This window comes from Rattus norvegicus, chromosome 7 (assembly GCF_021556685.1).
Source record: "Rattus norvegicus strain SHRSP/BbbUtx chromosome 7, alternate assembly SHRSP_T2T, whole genome shotgun sequence".
Lineage (NCBI taxonomy): Eukaryota > Metazoa > Chordata > Mammalia > Rodentia > Muridae > Rattus > Rattus norvegicus.
In genome coordinates this window covers 60,057,380-60,077,618 of record NC_141540.1, presented here as the reverse complement: position 1 = coordinate 60,077,618, position 20,239 = coordinate 60,057,380, and the positions used below count along the sequence as shown (strand labels likewise).

Below are 20,239 nucleotides of genomic sequence, written 5' to 3'. Positions count from 1 at the left end.
TACTTGCATTTATAGATATGATGGAAAGAGATCACGTGCGTAGAATGATGTCATTAGGCAACAAGGCAAATCCAGCCTATCATTGGATGAGAAGGAAGGGTGGGCGGGGAAAAGTCTAGGAAGGAGAAAGGAGGAGGTGGAGCGAGTAGATCAAGATGGAGTCTATGGAGGGGAGGAGGATGGTTCGGATTTAGGTGAACTTGATCAATTTTGTCTTGTCTAGGTGGGCGGTTTATATCTTTATCAATTGGCAGTGAATTTATTGTGTGAATGAATTGTGGATTGAGAATTTAACATATAAATCTAATTGCTAAATTACAAGTTTCTGGAACTTTGATTTACTGGGTTAAAAAGGACCGTGTGAGAAAGAAATGGCTAAGAGGCGGTTGGAGCATGCAGATCTGGTTCTGGTGCCCGGGTGGAGTGAGAACGCACAGGGCCCGCAAAACAAGGTGTGTGTGTGTGTGTGTGTGTGTGTGTGTGTGTGCCAGGCGTGATAACTACCACCTAGGGGATGGTGCAGAGAGGGAGGCTAAAAGAGAGACAGTCGGGAGTGGGCGGCTTGCAGACTGAGTAGCAAAGTAGCAGCTGGAGCAAGCGGATCCGGCTCACGGGAACTGATAGCAAATGATCTTTTTTATTTTTTTATTTTTTTTTTTTTACCGCAACACATGTGAGTTGGGAAACATATTCCGGATCCTTTCTGGGAAAACTGTGGTCTGTTGAAAGGTGTAGAGCAGACTCTGAGACAGAACACTTGGAGTCCTCGTCAGAGAAGAGGCATGAATTACTGAAAGCAGCTTCACTGCAGGAACTGTATCATCTGCTGTGCTTGAATATGGTGCCATGTGGAACAATCGCCGTGTTGTACAGATGGGCTGCAGCGATTCACTCTTGAGCATGACAGACTTGGAGGAAACGGCAGTGCAAACGGTGGTTCTCTTAAAGGTGCACGTGACACTGCCTAGTTGCACTCCCTCCATTCTTTTGACCATTATCTTTGTTACTGTCGTCATTGCCCTTGTCCTGGTCACCATCCTATTGGAGTGACACTGAGGGGAAAACCGAAGACTATTTAGTATATTTACCAGGTTTTTAAAAAGCCACATTTAAACAACAACAACAACAACAACAACAACAACAACAACAACAACAACAAAGTAAACTACATCGTCAAATCCGAGGCAGGGCCATTGTTTCTCAGACATGTCTATCGGGATTGTTGCTTAGGATTTAAGATAATTGTTCGGTGTAGAGTTCTTTCTAGTTTACCTGTCATTGCCAGAGAAAGGTAGCTACTCTAATTGTAGAGAAGGCAATCTGAATTTAGATTTTTTGAAGCTTCATTGCCTTTAACGATGTCTCTGTGTGGCGCACTGTTCCTACTCCTCTATGCAAAAGAAGACGGGTTAGAAGACAGAGACGTTTTTCAAAGTCAGATGCTCACATCCTGGCTTCCCTCCTTTCCAGGCTTCAAGTGAGGCATTTAAATCTTGAGACCAGGAAAAGAACGATTGCTGGAGGCCCATTAGTACCTCCACTTCAGGAGCAGTTTAAGCGTTTAGTCCAGAGAACGGAGGCCAATAGTGATCAAGACACACCAGACAGAGGAGACCGCTGAATGGATGATGAAGGGCGGTAGGCAGGGAACTCCTTCCTTCCTCTGTCTCAGGAAGTGCTGCTTTAGTTATCTGTCATGGAAGGAGCAGAGTACGGGAAGACAGTTTACGTTTTGAATACGTTCTCATGGTAGGGTAGATGGTGCTCCCGAAAAATGAAATAAGGAGAGAAAGGAGAGGAAAGAAAAGAAATGTAAATAAAAAATAAAACACTTGCTGTATACGATGTCAAACTACAGTGTTTATAATGTTTAAAATGGGCACATGGGCTATATAGAAGCACAAGGGCGAACAGCGATTCGATGTCTATAGGATATCAGGGGGATGGATCTACTCTCCCATATGTTTTTTATTAGTTCTTTGAGAATTTTGTTTGTTTTCTCTCTCTCTCTCTCTCTCTCTCTCTCTCTCTCTCTCTCTCTCTCTCTCTCCCTCTCCCTCTCCCTCTCCCTCTCCCTCTCCCTCTCCCTCTCCTCTCTCTCTCTCTCTCTCTCTCTCTCTCTCTCTCTCTCTCTGTGAGTGTTTCAGTCACATTCTCTTTTCCCCTCTCCTCCCAGATCGACTCTGCCATGTGATTGATTGGCACCCTGTAATTAGTTTATCTTACCTTCCACAGTTAATGATATCCTTACTAATTCCAGTGAGTGTTCCTTTGCCTGCTTGACTAACCTTGGACATTGGGAGCTTTAGAAAGTAATAACGAACACAAAATTGACATTTTTGAAATGCTTCGCTTTCAAATAGTTTTCAGACTTAGGGAAAGTTGTATGAGCAGGTGCCCTCCTCCTGGAGATAGTACTCAAGTTGCTGCCTGTGCTTCTAATGAAATTCCCTTATGGCAAAAAAGGTCCACAGTTGTCCTTGGTGGCATTCTTATAGCGATGCACAACTTACCACTTTCCTAACTACAGAGGGCAACAGCAGCTGAGCGTGCTTGGCTTGAGTCCCTTGACCTCATTCTGACCCCACTCCTGTAGGTGACATTTTCTTTCTCTAATTCTATGTAGTCTGAAGAACTCACCTGAGTAAATGTGCCCCTCATTCATTCTACGAGTAATGATTGTTTAAAAAAAAAAACACAAAGGACGCCAACTCAGCACCACACATTGGCTTCCCACCTTCCTTCACTCTGGTACACACCATACAATTTCACTTAGCTTGTATGACGATGATTTGAAAGGTCACTCATTTCACTGAAATTTCCATTATCAGGTTGTTTCTCCTGATTGCATTTTTCTGGGGGGATCTAGATGTTGGAGAACTGATGTGGAATTCTGTCTGTCCATCACTTGGCCTATAATGCTCTTTGGTTTTTTCCTTACTCCAAGTGTTAGCTATGATCTCTTGATTCAGATGGCGTCTGTTATGTGTCTCCATTATAAACTTAAAACTTTCTTTTGATCAGTAATTAATAAAAATATTTGTGTTATAATTTGAGAGTTCAAATTCTAATTTCCAATTTCACTAAGCCAGTACTTTTAGAATCTTTGATATCTCGCCCGAATTTATTGTCATTACTGAAGAACCAGACTTTTCTGATTTCTGTTTATTTATTTACTACGAGCAGGAATTCATATTCCTATTCCTATTCAGCACTTCCTATTCATTACATGGTTTATTAACCTCTAATCTTATTATTTCTTCTTCATTTTGTGGGTGTATGTAGATGTACATGAACATTTGTGTGTACAGGCACAGGTGAACATGTATGTGGCCATGTGTGGGGACTGGAAGACCACTTTACGTGTTTGTTTTGTTCTTTTGTTTTTGGTTTTCTTTTAGTTTTGTTGTTGGTGGTGTTGTGTTGCGATAGAGTCTCTCATACCGTCCTGGGCTTCACTAATTATACTGGTTAGGTTAGACTGGCTGGTCAGCAAGCCCGAGGGATCCTCATGTCTCTGTCTTTCTCACGCTGAGATTACAAGCAGGTGCCAGCTCATCTGGTGTTTGGTATCATTCTGGGATTGAACTCGGGTCTTCAGGCTTGTGTAGTTTTCCTGACTGATATGTCTCTGACCCTTCACTATAAACTGCGATGCTCAAGTTGTTTCCAGTTTTATTGCTGGGAGTTTTTTCAAGAAACTTTCATGTACCTCTTGTCAGGTTCTCATTATCTTTAGACAACATTCATACTCTTATTGCCACATGGATGTTTAAAGCTCCCTTTGTCCTTGTTCACTGTTGGAAGCTCTGCAGTGCTTCGGTTTCCTCTGGTGGAGAGATACTTAGAAACCAAGACTTGGGCAGCAAGTCTGATCACTGCTGCTTAGTATCATTGTTGCTGGTTGTCCCAATATATATATATATATATATACATATATATATACATATATATATATACATATATATATACATATATATATATACATATATATATACATATATATACATATATGCTTACCCACAGAGGTCCAGACTTATTTGCATGTTATACATTTGTCTGTGTATGCATATAAAGAAACAAATACCTACAGATATGTTGCTCAGTGTACAGTGGGGTCATTTCTTGATACATTCACTGTAAGTTGATAATAAATTAAACATGCATTTCTATTCTTCAGCAACCAAACAGTCTTAGCCCAGCCCTCTGATAGGGCATCAACTGTCTTCTCTCGTAGTGTGTCTGTATGGGAACTTCAGCTCACTGCTGCTGTTTAGTATCACAAATGTGCCATGAACTGCATAGTGTTAGTCTGAGAAGAAGAATGGAGCTAGACAAGTGATTTCTATCGATGTGCATTATTGCTTTGGTAGCTCTATAAAGTTGAAAAAATTAAGTGGAATCTTAGTAATCTATCTATTAATGATTTCTTTACCTATTATCAATCACTCTATCATCTATCTGTCATCTATCTCTTTATCTATTTTTAAACACTTATTATCCATCTATCATTTATCTATTGATCTATCATCCATTATCTCTTATCAGTCACCTATCATCTGTCTATTTTCTATCTCATCTCTTTATCTCTTATCAGTCACCTCTGACCTATCTATCATCTGTCTGCCTGTCTATTTATCTATCTACCTATCTATGTATTATCTATTATCTATCATCTATCTCATCTCTTTATCTCTTATCAATCACCCATCTATCATCTACCTCTTTATCTTTAACCAGTTATCTATGTATCATCTATCTACTATCTCTCATCTATCTATTTATATCTACCTATAATTTTATTAATCACCTATCATGTATCTATATCATCTTTTTAATCTCTTATTAATCACCTTTTATTTTCTATCTTTCATATGTGTCATCTATTTTTCATATGTTTTTCATCTGTTATTTATATATCAATCATATGTCTGTGATCTATCATCTCTCCATTTATCATATCTCTATCAATACTTTTATTTACTCTTCCAGTTCTATAGGGTTCCTATGAGCCCACACCTTTCCAGATTTGAACCTTTTCCAGAACAAAATACTGGATCCCAACATGTACCAGTTGTCATCTTGCATAGCTTCTAACTCACTTGGGAGCCTTGCTTGTCAGCCTTGTCTCCATGGGCTATGACGGAGAATAAGGCAGGGATGTCTATCATGTTCAAACTGAACTGTGTATGCTGACTTGCTTTGTAGGCTTCATATAGGCACAGACATCGAAAGGAATGTTATTAAAACAGAAAAGCCACATTGTGTGAGGATTTTATTTATTCAACTTCAGCTAAAAATATAGAAAAATATCATCTCTGCTGTAGCCTCTTTATACCTGTCTGTGTATACACATTGCTGTGTGAAAAGGAATACACAAATTTGTGATTTACTGCATTTTTTTTTGTGAGCATATATTTTAGGGCGGATTTGACCATATGTGCTGCTGCTTTTATACACGCACATCAGAATCCAACATTCTGTGAAGTATGTCACTAGGGAATGGTTTACATTGTCTCAACATACAGTCAAATTAACCCCCTTGAAAAATACATTATTTTGGTTTCCAGAATTGAAAATTTAAGGATCAGACATGAATTCTTAGTCTATTGTTTTATTTAAGGAGAAATGATATAATTTTTTTATCTGCTTATATCTTTTTTTTTTTTTCGGAGCTGGGGACCGAACCCAGGGCCTTGCGCTTACTAGGCAAACGCTCTACCACTGAGCTAAATCCCCAACCGAAGTCTGCGTCTTGACAAATAAAAAATAACATTTTGCTAGCAATTAGCAGGAGCCAAGAACATGCTTACAAAATATATAGAGTCTGAATGTGCTGGACCAGGAGGAAGACAAAAGGCTTAGATAAGAGAAGAAAAAACCAAATGTCAAATAAATTGAATGGAGTGGTAATCTAATCCATTCGATTTGGAGGAAGGACTTGATACAGACCTCCTTCTGTTTCTATGGGGGATGCTTTTAATTCTGGGACCAATGATATACGCTGTGTACGCATATGTTGACTCAAGCATTCTTAATATAAAATGCTCAAAATATAATGTGCTCATATATAAATGCAACATTTGCATACAACCTCTGAATATCCTTTCACATATTTGAAACCATCTGAAGATTACTTATGGTAGTTAGTGTGATAGAAGTCCCTAGATAGTTTCTAACACTGTGTTTTATAGGAAATATTGACATGAGGAAGCCTATGTATTCGATATAGACAGATGCATTTTGCCTTCAGTTGTTTTGAGTCACCAAGGCTGAATCTGTCTGTGACAGCCTATGTATAGAGAAGGCTTGTATATGTATATACCAGACTTGCTTCTTTTATGCACGCATGCTCTCGTCCTGAAGGAGCTTTTACCGTAAACACAAGAGCCACACCAACAGTTACAGTCCAGACCGACTCTAAAGGCTCAGTCTAGATTTGTCATTTCTGATGGCTGATGCTAAATTACATTCTATAAGGTTTATATCAGTTCAGCGAACTGGAAAGAAATGTCTACATGCAATTTTAAAGCCCCTTTCCAATAGTGTCTCACATATTTGAAAGGGACAATTTAGGACATTTTTTTAGGTAAAAATTAGATCTACTTGGGGTATTTTTCATTATTACCCTTCCTCTCTTGCGGTTGTTAAATAACCAAGAATGAGGTGGATGCTAATTCTCTGAAAAGAAGCTGGAGTGTTTTTTTCTCATTAGAGTTTTCTAGGTATTGATGGCCCAGTACTGGAGTCTCGGGGCATGGAGAGCAGTAAGTGCCATTTGTTTGTGTATCTGTTTGGCACTTATTAACTGTAGAAGTTTGGCGCTGCTGTGGGGTGAGTAATAATTCCTTAGAATCATGGAGGATCATCTGAAGCTCACACAGTCAGATGCTCATTTCATAACAAACTTCTCAGTAGATTACCAGGCTAGCAGGAAAAGACTTTGAGAAACATTATCCATTGCTTTTAAATAATAAAGCCTTACCCTCAGATGGAAAGCTATTGGCCATTGTTAACCTCTGGGAGAAAAAAAGAGTCGGTTTTCTTAAGTGTGATGGAGCAAAATGGATGTGATCAAAACACACTGTGTGAAATTCCCAAAGAAGTGTTAAAATATGTATAAAAATGCCAAGTAGAGGGACCCCTATGGATGAGTCATGGGAAGGACTGAAGGAGCTGAAGGGGATGGCAACCCCATAGGAAGAACAACATTATCAACAAATCCAGACCCCTTAGAGCTCCCAGGGACTGAGCCACCAACCAAAGAGCATACATGGGCTGGTCTGTGGCCCCCTTGGCACGTGTGTAGCAGAGGACTGCTTGTCTAGCCTCTAATCATGTAGAAACTTGATGCCCCAGGGAAGGGGGCTGGTGAATATGAGGTAGGGGTGAGTGGGTGGGTGAGTGGGAGAGCAGCCTCTCAGACTCCAAGGGGAGGAGAGATGGGGTGAAGAAGTTGGGGAGGAGTGACCAGGAGAGGGGCAACATTTGGACTGTATATAAAAACATTTATATGTATAAAAAAGAAAAACTTTATGTTAAAACATGAAAAAATTCAATAACTGTTTATAAAAGGAAAGAGATAAGCAAAGAAAGCCATAAGATTTACACTTTGTAGTGTGCTGGCTTGGGGAAAGAGTTGCTTTCTCTTGATAGTTAGACCCTTTGGTATTCGTGAGCTAATACTTAGTGAAGGTCCTGTTTCCCAGACTCTCGTAGCTACTGACAGACTTTCAGCCCATAAAGTTCTAAGCCAATGGCTTCTAGGGAAGCAGTGAGCCCTCTTGATAATCTCTGTGCTGCCTTCACTGGTGCTTTGAAATATTAATGAGAGCCACGTGGCTAATACAGAACGGTGTTCGGTTTTGGAACTGATTACTTGTATCTTGGAAATATCAACGTGCCTTTTCACGGTGCTATGGTTGGAATTGCTATTTTTCAAACTTTTCATTTCTTTAGGCTTGGTATTGTGTATCCCTTTACCTTGGACTCTTGGAAAAGAAGTGAAGAATCCTACGTTTCTGGAAAAAATTTAATGAAGTAGTTCATAACTGGAAACCCAGGCTTGGTCCTCTTTGGAGGTGCAGAAACAGACAGGAGGAGAAATTCGGGAATTCTGAAGCTCCCTAATTAAAGGCAGGACAAACAAGCAGAGACCGATGTAGTATGACTGCGGTCCAGACCACAACTCACTCTCTATTTTAATGTAATTCCACTCACCTAGCTAATACATACAAGGTGTTTCGGCAGCATTAACTTTTGAGCCGTAGGCAACCCGATATGAGGGCTCATTCTGCTCAATTCATAACATGGATTATGTTTTATAATATTGCTAAGACTTGATTATTTATACTTCCTGGAAGACGTAGCCGCTGCAACCGAAGGTTTAAAAGAGAATTGCTACAGAACACTGAACGTTAAACAGGGAACTACTATAGGTAAATCTCACCAAAATAAAGAAAAGATCCTATAATTGTGGTGCTAGAGTATCAATTTGGATGATTATCATCGGCTCTTTAATTTGACCAGTCCTGGCAAGGTCTAAAAAGGAGAGGGTGGCACGAGGAATTGCTCATGCATTTTGTTACAGTTCAGGGTAGACAGAGACTGATAAAACCCTTATGTAAACATAGGAAGCCCACATCTCCATTTTCATCTCCTTGTGTCTGTGTCTTCATAGATAGGTATAGATAAATAGGTCACACACATCCCCGTATATGACCTGATGATCATAGGAAGTGGTTATCAGCAATCATGTTAACCTCTGGACATACATTGACACAAAAAGCATCATTTGCTTTAAATGGGTTTGATTTTCTGTCTAGAAGACAAAATAGAACACAGGTAGCCATTCCTTACTGAGTTTACCTAGTTGAATGTTAGAACTTCTGAATATGAATCAATATTCATTACCTCCTAACATTGGAGGATTAAAGGAATAAATGGCCCTTAGAAACTGAAAATGAAATCCACAAGAAATGTCAAGAAAATATCTGATGCAGTCTCAGTTTCAAGAAGAACCGGAAGGCAAGCGTATAAGCCGTCGGACATTAAAGGAGAAGGCTGTGGCTAGCTAATGTGACCCAATTAATTTGGATCTGCTTAATTTAAATCAGTAACGGAGTAAGATAGAACGCAGTTCTGCTTCTTGGAACTTATTTCAAAGTCCTCATGGATGATAAGAATGTTATGAAAGTACAGAGATGAAATTTGTCATTGGATTAAGGCACTGCATCAGATGGTCATATCTCTTATTTGTCTTGACTGTGGCTGCTATTCCTCCAGCTGTGCACAGGAACAAGGAATTTTCTAGAGAAGACTATACAAAAGTTTACCCAGTTTGTGGTGAAAGAACACATACTTTTATTATTAAGGCTGAAATTGAAGCACAAGAGAATAATTGACAACATGTGGTCCTTAGGCGAGAGAGTGTCCCTTTGCTGATATATTTGTTTAGATGAAATTCCAAGCGACAGAACCTGTCCAGTGGTGGACATCGGAAGGTAGAATGGAGGAAGACAGATTCGTTGTTGCCATTTCAGGAAATCCATTGCTTTGTTTTTGGACCAAATTCCTGAGAGACTACGTTTGTCAGAACGTCAGGGAGAGATTCAAATATCCAAAGACTTCAAGATTAACGATTAAAATACCTTTCCCTGAGTTGGAAGTAACAACCTATCACTTACTGAGATAAAACATAAACGACCTCCATGTTAAAAATGACCAGGGAGTGAAATTCTGAGGGTTTGGCAGTATGACAAGTAGAATTTGACTATTTCTATAATCTGATTTTAGTAACTCTGTAAACATATTTAACTTCTTGTTGTTACTTATGCCTTAGCCACATAGATAACATTTAGATGATTGGTCAGTCTGCAACCTTGTGGCCATGCCTAGGAAAAATTACTTTCTGAATAATATGTTACAACCTTCAACTCTTAAAGTAGGGCAAGAGTTCAAATGCAAATATTTAGCTACTCAGGGTGTCAAGGTGACTGCTTTACATACTAGTTCCTCTTGTCCTCAAATGACTTCATCAATGCAATTTCAAAACGTGTTTCTCTACCACACACCACGCACCCATAGACACACATACAGACTTAGCTATAAAGACAGAATGTTCGGGTAGAACCATTCCTGTTTGTCTCACTAGATAAAAGATTATTATAGCATCTCTAATACATAGAGGATGTTAGGGAGCCTAACATCTTCCCTGTGTTTCTCAATTAAAAAAGACATCACCGCACACTCTCCTGCCTCTTTTCTTATTCTCTTTATAACTGGAGCATAATTTCAGAAGAAATCGAGTAAGGTAACTCAATGTAAATTCATTCAATCTGATGCCAGAAGTAAGTGCATACTGACTGAGTCAGATATGGGAGCTTTTAGAAAACAGGATTAGGCAGCACTTCAGAACCCCTATAATCAATTCCTATAGGCCACCATTGTAGAAATGATGATCACGAGTTAAGAAAAAACATTTTATCTTTCTTATGGAAAAAAAATCACCAGGTAGAGCTTGCCACTTATGCTATCCTAGATAAGTTTGATGATTATCCTGTAAATGAACATCGATTTTTTGTGTGTGTAGACTCCAATATTTTCAATCTCTGAGAAATTATTCTGGTGTCTTGAATGGATGATTGCAGAGTTGTGGCAAATATCTTTCAGTGAAGTGGCTGTTTCTTTTAGGGGAAAAAGGGGAGGGGGTTGGATAGTTTCACATCATTTACTATGATATTTTCTAATACTAGATTTAATACAGCAGAAAGATAGATAGATGGATAGATAGGGACCAGACTCCAAACTGAAGCCTCTCTTGTAAATATGTTACTATCTAACCCACAAGGTGGCACTAAAGAAAAAAGTGACAGAAATGAAAATCCCAGGCAAAGTTACTCACTAGATCAATTCTGCATTCTATTCTATTAAGAGAATTCATCCTATTTGGTGAGGTGATCATCCACATTTTAATATGGTAACAGCCCCAAATGTCTGCTGTCCGGTTACTTGTTTTCCCAGACTGATGTGGAGTGGAAAGTTTCTTTCAGTTCCAGAGACTGTCATTTTATCTTGTTTATTCATTTTTTTTAAATCACAAGATAAAATACAATAGGATAAGATAAAACGAAAATGAACACATCGGAAACTGGACCGAACCATCAGAAGGAGCAGAGCTGAGGGAAAAGCACAAGCGTCAGAAGCGCACTCATTCGCAAACTCCGGAACTGCATGAAAACACGAAGCTGGAAGCAGTAACAGCCAGGTAGAGGACATGGAGCAGCCACGTGGAGGACATGGAGCAGGCCTGTTCAGGGCATGTGAGTTCATGAGAGCACTGATCATGTAGGTTAGGAGGACCTTGTTTCCTTGGTCCTCCATCCTCTCCGGCTCTTACCATATTTCCACTTCCTGTTCTCCGGGATTCCCCGAGCTCTGAGGGGAGGGATTTGATGGAGACATCCCACGTAAGACTGAGTGTTTCAGGGTCAGAACTGGTTGATGCTCTATGTGTAGTTATTTTGAGCGAAGTTTTACTTTATTTCCTTTCCCCCAGGCACAGACTTCATACCTACTGTTTGGTCATAAACCACTTCTGGTTCTCTCTTCACCCCCATCTTGTACAGCGCTTAGTGTATTAAGTTTTTAAAAAGACCCAGCATATTTAACTTTAAAGAATTTCTAATAGATTGCTGTATTCGGGCTTTTGATATATATATATATATATATATATATATATATATATATATATATATATATATATCATTATAACATAGAATGATGTTTTAAATGTGTGTGTGTGTGTGTGTATGTGTGTGTGTGTGTGTGTGTGTGTGTCTGCATGATGTATATGGATGGGCATGTATGGCATGTCCGTGGAGGTCAGAGGAAAATGTTGTAGAATCAGTCTCACTTTTTCCCTCTGTGTGAGTCCCAGGGACCATTCTAAGACCAGCAGACATTCACAGCAAGCCCCTCTGTTTGAAAAACTGTCGCTTTTGTACTAGATAATGTTTCGTTGTTATTGTTGTTGTCTTGTTTTATTTTTAATGGCCAAGAAAAAGGTGTGTTAGTAAAAGTTCAGCAGTTTGACTTTCAAGAGTAACTCCTGACCCTGGGATTGGAAGGTACAGAGATGCTCTTCCTCTAACTTCAAAGCACGAGAGCATCTCTGAGCCTGGGTGAGGGCGTGGAATGTATGCTGTCAGAAGAGACTGCACAGAGAAAGAAAAGAACGCTATCACACTGGCAGAGTGTTCATAGGTAATTCTAAAATTAAAAAGAGGAGAATCATTACAGTCTTAGTGCCATGGGATGGGCAAGCCTGGGTGATTTCTTGCTTGTGTCTTTGAAGAGGAAATGATGGACCAGGAAAGAATGCTGTTCTTCATTTCATGATAAAAAGATACACAGGCTAACAATTGGAAGTATGTATCATAAAGAAATTCAGTGAGGTTTGAAAGTTAAGCAATATTAATTTTCACCACTATTACATTTGCTCACATGCACATACTCGAGTGTGTGCACACACATATACACACACATATTGAATCTTTGACCAGAATAGTAATTCTCCAAACCTATATACCATAGATTGTTATTAAAAGTATGAAGTCACTGTAGTTCAAATTTAGCTTCAAAGACTCAAACGCAGGTATGTAAGTCAAATACCAGTGGTATTTACATATGGAGATTAAATATGGAGAAAACCTAGATCACATTCTGAGATCAGATTCTAACTTCTCTTTATCAACCCATTTACAATGATCATTTGTACTAAAATATAAGGCATTTGCCTTGCTTAAAGAGCTATATTGCTAAACATTTATATACCATGTAAGGGACAATCTGTGATCCAGAAATATTTAAAGGGATAAATAGGATGTTTTATTAAATGAAAGATAGGGGATTAAAGTATTTAAAAGCTGCAAGAGTGGAATAGAAGAAAAGGGTGGAAGAATGAGTGAGGATGTTTTATACCTTTGTGTGACTTTACATTATTACCTGTAGGAGGGTGTCTTTGAGGTGGATTTCTTCATAGTTTAAAGAAGTCAGACACCATTTAAACCACACGATTTTGAGTTGTAATATAACTCCAGGCACGCTCTCTCTCTCTCTCTCTCTCTATATATATATATATATATATATATATATATATATATATGCATATATATACGTGTGTGTGTATGTGTATATATATAGTATATTATGTATATATGAATGATGCATTCAAATGTCAAGATTCCTAAGATATAGACTGCTTATTTTGTATGAAAACAAATTCTAGTCAACTCTTCGAATCATATCCTCAACATAGGATGGATAATACTGTACTTTCCCCTCCTATTTTTCTCGTTGCTTCATAAAAGTGATTTCTTTTCTCAGGGTTCCATTGTATTTTAATTTATCCACATCATTTCATTCAGCAAACACTCTGATAACATTAAGTCATATGCAGAAACTGTCGCTTGGATCAGAGTAGAGTCCAAGGTGAGCTGGCTCCATTCTCAGGATCTCAACTATTGGTCCTAACACTGACCTCATCATTTATGTAACGAATGTCAGTTACACAGCTCGGTAGTTTACGCTGAGCTTATCTTGAAGGGAATGGCATGCCACAATCTTTAATGTTCAGGAGACAGAGGGACACTGCTTGGCTTTGAATTCCAACTGTGCCATTTACTAATTAACTGACTCTGCCCTCAGATGTTTAGCTGGTTTGAGCCTCAGTTTTCCTAATGGAAGAGGCAATAACACTGCTTATATGGTGGGCATTTTCATGACTCCATGAGCTAAAACAAGACACTTAGAGGAACAGTGGCGAGAAGCTGCTATTATTATTATTATTATTATTATTATTATTATTATTATTGCTTTCCCTCTCATATGCATCTAAAAGCAAGCATCTGAGAAACTTACATTTTTGGTGACTACTATTTTCATAAATTCACTATCCCATTTTTTTTCAAGTACTGGACAAAAGTCGAACAGAAAAATCTCCAGGAAGTTAACCGGTTAATTTCTGTCTGTAGACTTTGGTCTATATTATATTTGCGGCTTTCATAAATACACCATAAACATTTCTGTGATACATACTTTGCTTTTTATGGAGCCTTCTTATAGAGATCGCAAACCGAAGGGCCCAGAGTGAACACTGAAGAGTTTAAACCTAGCAGTAGAAACCCCCACAGAAAGACAGAACTTTCTTGAATACTTTGTGCTCTCCACTCTGCATGTAACACTGAATGCTGTTACAGGGAATTTTTTTACCATAGATTTCAGCAATCCTTCTTCTATTTTCCATCTAGAGAGGCTCATTTTGTACAGAGACTTATTCAGTTTTCCCTTCAGCACGGCTGCATGACTTCCTTAGGACTTGCAATATGTGCCAATGTACTGGTACATTAGATGTTTTATTAAAAAAAAACTTTAGCAGCTTTCAGGTGGTTTAAAAAGACATATTCAGATTCACGGGACCCTTCTATTCAGGCTGATGTCTCAAAAGTTGGACAGCCCACAGTTAAATCAAGGTATTAATTTTGTTTGGAAAACTGGAAGCTCCATTCCTTAAAGGTTCTGTCTTTTACCTTCAAGATCATGAGGAAGGTTCTGATAGAAAAGGTGACCCATTTTGGATGAAACTCTTCAGAGAAGACTCAGGGTAAATGTCATAAAACATTTAAACTTGTGGAATACAGAACTACCAGTAACTGTGATGTAGTATGGGTTCGCACAACTGGAGATGCTCATCCAATCAGCCCCATTTTGTATTTCAAAAGGCTGTTTTTCTGTTGCCACATGGGGGCGCCACTTCAGCTGGGGAGCAGAGTCTTCTGCCTTGCAGGGGTCTTTAGTTGTGTGTGGTCCTCAGAAACATATTCCTGCCCTAACCAGTCTTCTTGACAGCCAGAGGAGCAGCTGCTTTACTGTCTCCTGTGCACTAACTAGCCCGAACAGTTTTTATACTGTCATTTTCCTCCTTAAATTTTTAAATTGTATTTTATTTTGTGTGTGTGTGTGTGTGTTTGTGTATGCATGTGTGTGTTCATGTGCATGTGAACATGTGTGTGCATGTGTGTGGAGGCCAGAGGTGTTGTTCTTCAAACATGGTTCCCCTTTTATTTTATTTTGATAATTGTCTCTCATTGCCCAAGGACTTGCCATGTAGGGTAGACTGAATAGCCAGAGAGGCCCTGAACTCCCTCACCTCTGCTTCCTCCATATTGTAATTACAAGTCTATGCTACTATGCCCAACTGCAATAGGTCCTGGGGAATCCAACTTAGGTCTCTGTGTTTGCAAAGTAGGCACAATACTCACTGAGCTTGTCTCCCAAGCTCAAACTGTTTGTCCTTTATGGAGAAGATTAAAAACCTCTTGAGAACATGAGGAAATTAGCTCCTGAGAGCTGAAAGGTACCTCCTGGAACCTTTTGATATTAACACATCAAGAAACTGAGTTGATTAAGTGGGATAGGATAATAAAAGGTTGGGAAGGTTGAGTGGGGACCTTTGCTCTTTCTTCTGAGCTAAGCAGCTTCTGGACACGAAGAAGCTAACCGCACTTTCAGAGACTGAGTATGCAAGGACACTCAAGTTTTGCTTGTACATACAAATCAGTGTGGGGAGAAAAGGCAGTTCAAGTTTAAACGACAGAAGAGTAAAGACCATCATTGCTCCATGGAAGACAGTTCATTTTGATTATCAACAAGATCAAAGTGCAGATTGGATTAAAATCAACTTCTGGTGGGCTTCATGAATTTTAAACACTCAGCTTATATTCATTTTTACAAGTCCCCAGATCCAAAATATGAACACGATTTTAATGACATTTATTAGTTAAAGAAAAAAATCAGCATGAAGTTCTCGCAACAAAATGGTTCTTGCTAAGTGTCAGACACAGAGAAGGTGTCTCCCTTGTGAAGAACACTGCATGATTACAGCACCATAGTAACCAAACCTCTTTCTAATCAAGGGGCTTAATGCTAATGACAACTTTTAAACCAAGCATTTGTGGTTAATTCCTTCAATATTCCTCTTAGGTCCACAACCTGAAACTTTGCTTCTTCTCTATTGTTTTTGGTTTGCAGTCGGGTGAACATTTTCTTGGAGGATAATATAAAAATTTATTCCACCAATGCTTTTTTTCTCAGGTTCTTTACACTTTCAGAAATTTCAAAAGGAAAAAAAATCACTGTTCTATTAACAGGAGAGAAACAAATATTTACTTGATCTTTGATACTCAGTTTATTGGGTAAAACCACACTAAGTGGGGATCAATAAGCTAATAAGTTATGCCCACTTTATGTTAATAAACTTGAATTTGCTTCATTTATGTCTCAAAAACAATCCATTTGTTAATTCAGTCAGGAGAAACATTGCTAATCAAGTGATTTTTTTTTTTAATTGCAAAGGGTTTAAGTGTTACCTAGCAGTGATTTTCACAAGTAAACGGGAAGTAAGGGCCTTGTAGTCTTCATGACTAACATCATATTAGAGACAGAAAGCCTCAGAGGCTCCTTAGAGGACTGTTTCTTCATTAAACAGTGGTGCTTAGACTCTCAGGACTCATTCTAGAAGCTGCTAGTAATCTCTGTCCCTTAGGCCAGGATTCCTGAATGTCTAGATTAGAGCCCTGAAGTACTGAAGAATATGGTGGACTCGTTTAGGCCCAGGTGCTCTTTTGGCTGGCTAACTCGTATTTTCTAATTTTGGGGAAAACAATTTAACCCCTTAGCTCTCAACTCCTAAAACACACATAACTGGGTCCATATGAAAAGGCAAGAACAAAGACGCTTAAAAAACAGAGCAGAAAAAGTAACTAGAACAGAATGTGGCATTTCCCCTGGTCTGTTGCTGGCGGCCCACATACAACGTGCTTAAAAATACCCACCCTGGTACCTATTTTCATCATCATTTATGATGATGCAAGTGGACATTTAGAAAACATGGTGTTGAGCAAGGACTCCATCTAGGGATAAAGGGAAAAGAACTTCGGCAAGCAAGGCTCCCAGTTTAAAGTTCATGTTGTGTAATTGGACTCTTCTTATTGGCCAGGTTTTAACAATATTGTTTAAAGCCTGTTTTTTTTCAGTATGCCAAAGTTAATACCCCCCCCCTCCCACCTCTCTCTCTCTCTGGAAAATAACGATGGCTGTGAATTCTTTTTTTTTTTTTTTTTTTTTTTTTGGTTCTTTTTTTCGGAGCTGGGGACCGAGGCCGTGAATTCTTAAATGCAGTCTGGATTTAAAGAAACAGAAGAAACATGTAAAGAGACATTTCTTTCTTTCCTTTTTTTTTTAATCGACTGGACCAGTCATTAACTCTTTGACTGTTGCCTCCAAGGTGGCTGTCTTTCTCAAGCGTTGTTACCACTCTCTTGGCACATTTTGAAGTTTTGATAGCATGCCCCTCTACTCTAATCAAGAACTCCAACAAACTTCTGAGAGTCCAAGGGCAGCCAGCAGGCTATGCACTGCGCTTTGATGATCCTTGCTGTTAGCATCCATTGGGGTTCAGAACTGTTATAATGGAGTTTAAACACTGTCCATGATGAGGCAGGGGAGTTACAAAAAGTGATTGTGGCTAGGTGAAGGAAGAGGCTGACCAGTCACGTGATGTGTTGATATGCTGGCTGTCCTACTAAAACCCAAAGTCATGTGGCCTCCACCCCCAGTTTTCCTTCCACTCGCTTTTGAATGTTGTATTATAGACAGCGTGTTTTAATCCTTCCTCTAATCTAAAAATAAAATGTGTCCTATGGGGAATTGCTCTCCTGTCTTTAGTAGACTCTCCTGGTTCACTGCTAGCCATTATTCCAGACTGCACACCTGGCTACACTACACCAGTATAATATATGCAGTCAGGCTTTGGAGAATTTATTTCAATTTACATACAATCCTCCAAATCCTCTGGTGAGCTTGATGTGTGATCTGACACTGTCTCCGCAAGCAGGCTCTGCCTTTGCTCTTGATGCTAATAGCCCAAGGCTCCAGCGGTCCCTCTGGGGAACCGCAGTAGGGCTAAGGAGTCAGAAAAGGGGTGACTGCAGGCTTGTTGCGCTGAAGATTTACAGTATACTCTTGCAGGCAGCTCAGCAACCCCCTCTGTGGCTGTGGGTGTCTGGTGTGACAGAGCGGAGAAAAGCTCTCTAATCTCCCAGAGCCTGCCTCTGCCGCTAAACCTCTCCCCTCCCTCCTGCCTTCCCTTCCTCCTCGCTCGCTCGCTCCCCCTCTCTCCTTTCCGTTTCTCCGGGAGTTTCAGTCCCTGAATGCAGCTGGAGTATCCTTGGCAATCTAAACCCGAAGCCCGTGTACACACACACATACACGCACACGCGCGCACACACGCGCACACACATGCACACGCGCTGGCACACACGCACTGCACTTCAGTTCTCCCCCCCCCGCCCCCCGGGGACACGGCTCAGGCTCAGACCTTCATCTACCTGAAGTGGACGCCCGGGCCGGACACTTCTTCACTTGTCTTCTCTGGAGGGCAGAGCAATATCGGAACGCGGAAGGCTTGCTGCCCAGTCCGCAACCTCACGCCTTTTACCGCCACCACTGCTTAAAGTGTCCAGTGTGGAGAAGGCTTCTTCAGGACCGATGCTCCGCGGCCGTGGGACTTCCTCCGGCTAGCTTACTCCCGTCCTTTCCTTGGTCCTCTGCTCCATCCTCTGCTCTCCCACAGCGAGGTGGAAGGCACCAGCGCCTTCCGGGCTGCCGCCGCCGCCGCAACTGTTTTTGCGACCACATCCCACCCAGAAGACCGAAAGCTGCTGGAGTGCGGGGAGCTGGGTGAAGCCCTAACTTGCCCCCCTGTTCAGTCGCTCTCCCCAGCGCTCTCTGTCCTCCTGGCCGAGCCGCTGAGAGAGCTGCCGCCGCTAGCCTGGAAGAGTGCGGCGCCCGGGAGGACACGCGAGCCGCAGGCGCACAGGGGCGGGGGCGGCGTGTGCCCGGGCGCCCGGTGCTAGCCCGACGAGTAGCGCGCACCCGGCGAGCGACACGCTCCCCAAGTTGGGCGCGTCCCAGAGCTGGTTGCCCCGCTATCCGCAGCTGGTGTCTGGAGAGAGGCGGGGCTGATGGGGGTCGTCTCGGTCGTCACTAGCCTCCAGAGTCTGTCTTAAGAGAATCTGAGCTGGCCTTCCTAAGGTCCCAGCCGGCGTCGCGCCCTCCGCCCGCGTGCGGTCTCTGATGACTGCGCTGGAGGTGGCCCGGGTGGCCCGCCCGCTAGGGGTGTCGGAGGGGGCGGGGGAAGAGGAGGAGGCGGTGTGATGGCCCTGGACGGCGAGAGGGGGGAGCAAGAGGAGGAGAAGAAAAAGAAGAAGAAGAAAAAGAAGAGGAAGAAGAAGGAGGAGGAGGGGGCCGAGAAGAGCAGTTCACCGTTTGCGGCCACCATGGGAGAAGACGACGCCGCGCTCCGGGCAAGCGGCAGGGGGCTCTCGGACCCGTGGGCTGACTCGGTGGGAGTGAGACCCCGCACCACGGAGCGCCACATCGCAGTGCACAAGAGGCTTGTGCTGGCTTTTGCCGTGTCCATCGTGGCACTGCTGGCTGTCACCATGCTGGCCGTACTGCTCAGCCTGCGGTTCGACGAGTGTGGAGCGAGCGCGGCGATGCCGGGCACCGACGGTGGCCTCGGAGGCTTCCCTGAGCGTGGTGGCAACAGCAGCTACCCAGGATCTGCCCGGCGCAACCACCACGCGGGTGAGGAATCCTCGCAGCGTGAGATCGGCGAGGTGGGCACCGCGGGGACCCCGTCTGCCCATCCGCCGTCGGAGGAAGAGCAGGAGCAGTGGCAGCCCTGGACTCAGCTGCGCCTATCCGGCCACCTTAAGCCGCTGCACTACAATTTGATGCTCACCGCCTTCATGGAGAACTTCACCTTCTCTGGGGAGGTCAACGTGGAGATCGCGTGCCAGAACGCCACCCGCTACGTGGTACTGCACGCCTCCCGGGTGGCGGTGGAGAAGGTGCAAGTAGCGGAAGACCGGGCGTTCGGGGCTGTCCCGGTAGCAGGCTTTTTCCTCTACCCACAAACGCAGGTCTTGGTGGTGGTGCTGAATAGAACCCTGGATGCGCAGAGGCACTACAATCTGAAGATTATCTACAATGCCCTGATAGAGAACGAGCTTTTGGGCTTCTTCCGCAGCTCCTACGTGATCCACGGGGAGAGAAGGTATGGATGGAGGCGGTGCCCTGCGCTGCCCCACCCCGCCAGGCGACTCGCACTGCTGAG

At 41.8% G+C, this 20,239-nt stretch overlaps 1 protein-coding gene, 1 long non-coding RNA gene and 1 other non-coding gene across 4 annotated transcripts in view; 1 reads left to right on the top strand and 2 right to left on the bottom strand.

The window, feature by feature from the left end:
* Positions 1-618: 618 nt before the first annotated feature.
* LOC120093589 (uncharacterized) lies at positions 619-19,202 on the bottom strand. 2 transcript variants are annotated; one of them, XR_015624655.1, is made up of 3 exons: positions 18,437-19,202; positions 1,273-1,691; positions 619-1,052 (listed from the first exon to the last, which is right to left on the bottom strand). It is a non-coding gene; the product is annotated as an uncharacterized LOC120093589 (long non-coding RNA). The 2 variants fall into 2 exon arrangements; XR_015624656.1 differs by having other exon boundaries at positions 1,448-1,691; positions 18,447-19,200.
* Trnat-agu25 (transfer RNA threonine (anticodon AGU) 25) lies at positions 5,668-5,746 on the bottom strand. The gene has a single exon. It is a non-coding gene; the product is annotated as a tRNA-Thr (tRNA).
* Trhde (thyrotropin-releasing hormone degrading enzyme) overlaps positions 18,447-20,239 on the top strand; it is a 404,767-nt gene continuing 402,974 nt past the window's right edge. The window contains 1 exon segment of the mRNA NM_001108991.2: positions 18,447-20,179. Coding sequence (NP_001102461.1) covers positions 19,275-20,179 — 905 coding nt within the window. The 5' untranslated portion in view covers positions 18,447-19,274.